Source organism: Buceros rhinoceros, unplaced genomic scaffold, assembly GCF_000710305.1.
Source record: "Buceros rhinoceros silvestris isolate BGI_N320 unplaced genomic scaffold, ASM71030v1 scaffold22504, whole genome shotgun sequence".
NCBI lineage: Eukaryota > Metazoa > Chordata > Aves > Bucerotiformes > Bucerotidae > Buceros > Buceros rhinoceros.
In genome coordinates, this window is record NW_010407941.1 from 378 (window position 1) to 4894 (window position 4517).

A 4517-nucleotide genomic window follows, 5' to 3' on the forward strand; every position below is an offset into this window, starting at 1 on the left:
TTGTGTCCTGGGACACATGTATTTTACTGAAGATGAACCCGGAGCTGTGCTCAGCTGCCACCTGGCAGTGGTCCAGGCTGGTTTGGTTTTCCCCATTCTCAGGATGACTGTCAGAGTCTACAGTGTGTCCTCTGAAGGGCTTCTGAGCACTTGCCTGGGGAGGTCACAGAGTACCTTGGGGTCACCGAGGTTGGGGTTGCCCCATGCTATTGGCACACTGACTGACCTTCTGAAAGATGTGGCGTGTTTCGCTGCCCTGTGGGAAGGGCGAAGGAGGGTTTAGCTGGCACCAAGCATAGTGCTCTGGCCAAGCATACTGGGTTTTCCTTTAAGTGTGTTTAAGTGTGTGGAGGGCTGTGGTCACCTGAGCTGGCTTCTTGCCGTAAGTTCCTCTCTTCTGGGACATGGGCATTCCCCTTACCACAGCGTTCACCCTGCCAGGGCAGGCAGGCAGCTGGTGGTGTTCTGCAAACACCCTCTGGTTTGCTGTGAAGGGAAGAGGGGAAGGTCGTGGTGTGCGTGTGTGCTGAGAGGTTACAATGACGTGGTCCCAGAGAGACTCAGATACAAATTCCCATGGCTTTGGGAACCTTGGTTTGCCTGGATCAGCCTTGGATTACTAAAAGTAGTAAGAAGCAGGGGTGTAGCTTTGTTTGAGGTTCTTCCACATCCTCAGAAGACAGCTAATGCTCCAGCAGGATGGAGGCAGCTTGGATATAAAGGCTTTCTAACTGTGCACCAGTTCTGGCGCCTCTTTTGGTTCATTCACTGCATTAGCTGTGCAAGGAAATGAGGTGGACAGAGGCCCCAAAAGTAAGAGAGCTGAAATAACATGTCTTAAACTTGCTGTCTTTTCGCTGCCAGCTCTTGACTGAATGAGGTCAGCTGCCAGTCCCAAGACAAAGATTAGAGGAAACAGGCACCCAAACAACAGGACCCCGCTAACCAGTGGTGTTGCTGTCGTGCAGAATCTGAGTGCGGGGCTGCCCTCTGGACAGATCTGCCATGATGAGCAGCGGCTGGAGGTGATCTTCGCAGATCTGGCCAGGCACAAGGACGATGCTCAGCAACGCAGCTGGGCGCTCTATGAGGATGAGAATGTCATCTGCTGCTACCTGGAGGAGCTGCTTCGCATCCTGGTGAGTAAAGTTCTCTCTTTATGGGCAAACAGTTCCAGTGAAGCTTTTTTCTCCTGACCTTCTTCAGCCCTGTGTTGCCATCAGATCTGCGGTTTTGGAGGGCATAGGTTCCTTGTGCATCCCTGACCATCGATGTGGAGCCCTGCCTTCCTGTGTGGGGTCTGCAGTGCTCTTGAACTGCCTTCCACTCCAACTTGCAAAGCTGTTGTGAAAAAAATTATAGAACTGTTCTTCATGGTAACTGTGGAGAATATAAACCCTCACCTCCAAAACTAGAAACTCTCGTCCCGCAGCAAATACAGAAGTTTGCTGTGAGTGTTGTTGCACTCCTGAGCCTGCACGAAATGTCTGCCATTTCAAACGTCCTCTGTGGCTGGGAAGTACCTGCAGTGTGAGGCCCATTAAATACAAAGAAAAATCCCTGGTTGTCTTGAAAGTGAGCTTCAAAGTTTCTTCTGTGAGCAAGTAGAAAGTGTCTCACCACATCTGTGCGCACAGAAGTATGTCTCCATAGCGAGCAGCAGTGGGAAATACCGTCCAGCGCTGTCGCTAGCAGGTACCAGCCCGTCCATGTACGTGGGAGCGTGATGGTACGGGAGCTGCTGCTGAGAGCAGTGACGTGGTCTGTGTTATGAGTGCTGGTGTGGGGTTTTCTCTGGCACCTGTTTTACATTTCGATGCAGTTCTGGCATAAGCAGAACAGGTATTTTTTTGTGTAAGGAATGCCAGTGTCTTTGTCACTCGACGCGCAGCCTGTGCCGCCTCGCTGTGGGCCTGCAGGGCGAGGCGGAGGGGATTTTGTGCAACCGTTTCCTCATAAATTTGGGGTGGGAGGAGATGTACCATGCCCAAGACATGCTGTGTGGCAGAGTTTTTCTCAAGAATTCACCTTGATGCAGAGTCTGTGGGATGGTGGTTCTTGAGCTGTCTCTGTGCTCTGCCTTCAGCTTCACTGTGAGATGACTGGGCTGGGGCTGCTGAGGTCTGAAAGCGGCTGGCCTCCCTCCAGGTCCCTGCAGCAGCCACCTTGCTGCTTTGTTGTGCACTGCACTGACCTGTTCATTTCTGCTTCCAGACAGATGCAGACCCAGAAGTTTGCAAGAAAATGTGCAAGAAGAATGAGTTTGAATCTGTCCTGTCCCTCGTGGCGTATTATCAGATGGTAAGGTGGGAGAATGCATCAAATCTCTCTTTTTGAGATTTTCCTCAAGATGCAAAAGAGCAGCATTGCTATGAGGAAAATACGTAAGACGTTCCCCTGCACAGGGCAGTTCAGAGAATGAGGGGGGTTGCGGCACATCCCTTTTGCATGTTTGGCTCGTGTCAATGCTACGCGTGCAAGCTGTATAGAGAGGAGAGGATGCTGTCGACTTCGAAGTGGTGGCTAGCGCTGGGAAGGGTAAAGCTTGCTGCTTTTATAAGCTCCTTTGAGGGACAGAATCGGCATTGCGAATATCTAGAGGAAAGATTTCCGAGGATGCCTTGGGAAAGCTGACAGGCTGTGGCTGCTCCTCTTTAATTGACGCGCTCCTGTGCATTAGTAAATAGCTTTGCTTGTGAAAGTAGGTTGTGAGTGGAAGCCTTGGGAGTGAGGAAGGAAATCAGTATTCAGAGGTAGAAATGGGAGGTTTGCCTTCGACGTCTGTGTGGGGTTGCTTTGCTCCTCTCCTTCCTGGAACTTGCTGTTGTAGGACTCTGTGGGGGTTGGAAACTTGTCCCTGTCTTGTCCCTAAGTTCCCAACTAAGCACAACAAGCCTTGTGGCATTTAGCTTTCATCTGGCACTTCTGTGTCTGATCTCAGAGCTGAGCATCAGGGGGCTGTGGCGTATCTGAGAGCAGTGGGAAGGCAGGCTGGTGTAATGGAGCCTGCTGGCTCTCGCTGCCTGCTCTTCTCTGACCAGGATTGCAAGGAAGCCTGACCAGGTGGAGAGCACTTGGGTGTCCTGTCCTGGCTGCTGTCATGCCCAGTGCCAGGCTTGGTTCGCTTTTGTTCTCTGAATCTTGGAGTTGTTGGTGAGGCTCGGGCATGGAGGTCACCCCAGCACCAGAGCCTCCTGTATGGGAGCTGCGGGTTGAGCATCGGCTTTGCTGGAATCGCTGCTTGTCCCAAAACTTTAGAGGTGTGCCCTCTGCTCCCAGCACAAACCCAACAGCTTCACGTGGAGGAGCTGCTCCTGTCCTGTTCATTAACTATCACACGCTGAAGATGATTTGCAAATGTTGTGTTGTCAGGAAACCTCCTTAACAGCAGCATGCGCAAAACCTCAGTGTGCTCCGAGAATCCTGGCTACCCGTTAAATTAAACCTCGGTTTGCTGAGGACAGGGGTATCGTGTTTAGTGAGTGAAGTGGGTTGTTTCCGAGCTGAGCTCTGGCTGCTGCATGCCCTCTGACCACACATGCCAGCTACCTGTGTAGCCAGCCCAGATGTGAACGGTACCACAGAACGACCCCTGTGCTGTTGTTAAAAGTTAGTAGAGCTTCTGGGTTCAGTGTCGCCCTGGGAGGGCCTGTGGCTTCCCAACAGCAGGAACTTCGAGCCAGTTATGCTCTGCCTTAGAGTGAGCCCTCATCTGGGACACTGTTTCAGCTAATAAATTGTTTTTGCAGGAACACAGGGTGCCGTTACGGCTGCTGCTGTTGAAGTGCTTCGGAGCCATGTGCAACTTGGATGCTGCAGTCATCTCAACACTCGTTAACTCCGTGCTGCCCATGGAGCTGGCCCGGGACATGCAGACTCACACACAAGGTGAGGCAGAGCTGCTGTATCCCAGTCCACAGGAATCATTTATATCCGTTAGGTGATGAGAGGTGCGCTGGTGGCCCCTCGTTGCCTGACTCCTCTGCCCGGTGCTCTGGGGAGGATGGAGTCTGTTCTTCAAGTTACTCAGGTTTTTATGGCTGTAGGTGGAGAATGCATGGGAGGGGATGTTTCAGTCCAATGGTGCAAGGCCCTGTAGCTCTTGAATATGCCATTAATGATCTGCATCACTTCTTGTAGATGTCTTAAAGCACATTTGGAGCTGTTTCACTTTTCTTCTGGTGCCGACAAGAGGCCCCTGCAGATCTCAAGGAAGATGTCTGCAGTTTCCTATAGCCAGTTTTTTCTCAGCACTCTTCATCGGATCTTTGTGGTGTTTCTTGCTGGTGAATGCAATGTGTGCTAGTTAAAGGAAAGGACCTCCTTCCCACCACTGTACCAAGGGAGATGGCAGTGCTATTACCAAAGTTGCGGTCCTGGTCCTCTGCAGGATGGTGCCACAGCCCTGCTTTCCCCAGCTCTTCGCTTCCCACACCCAGGCTTTGCCCTCACATTCCTTCTGCTTCATGCTCCTGCTCCCTTTGTTAGGGTGACCTGTCTCTGTTATTAACAGGAAT

General features: G+C 51.7%; 1 protein-coding gene across 1 annotated transcript in view; it reads left to right on the forward strand.

Moving 5' to 3' along the window:
* Positions 1-875: 875 nt before the first annotated feature.
* Positions 876-4517, forward strand: part of NCKIPSD (NCK interacting protein with SH3 domain) — a 14742-nt gene continuing 11100 nt past the window's right edge. Inside the window, exons 1-3 of the mRNA XM_010134706.1 lie at positions 876-1139; positions 2215-2301; positions 3750-3888. Of these exons, the coding sequence (XP_010133008.1) occupies positions 876-1139; positions 2215-2301; positions 3750-3888 (490 nt within the window). The remainder of the gene's footprint in view (positions 1140-2214; positions 2302-3749; positions 3889-4517) is intronic.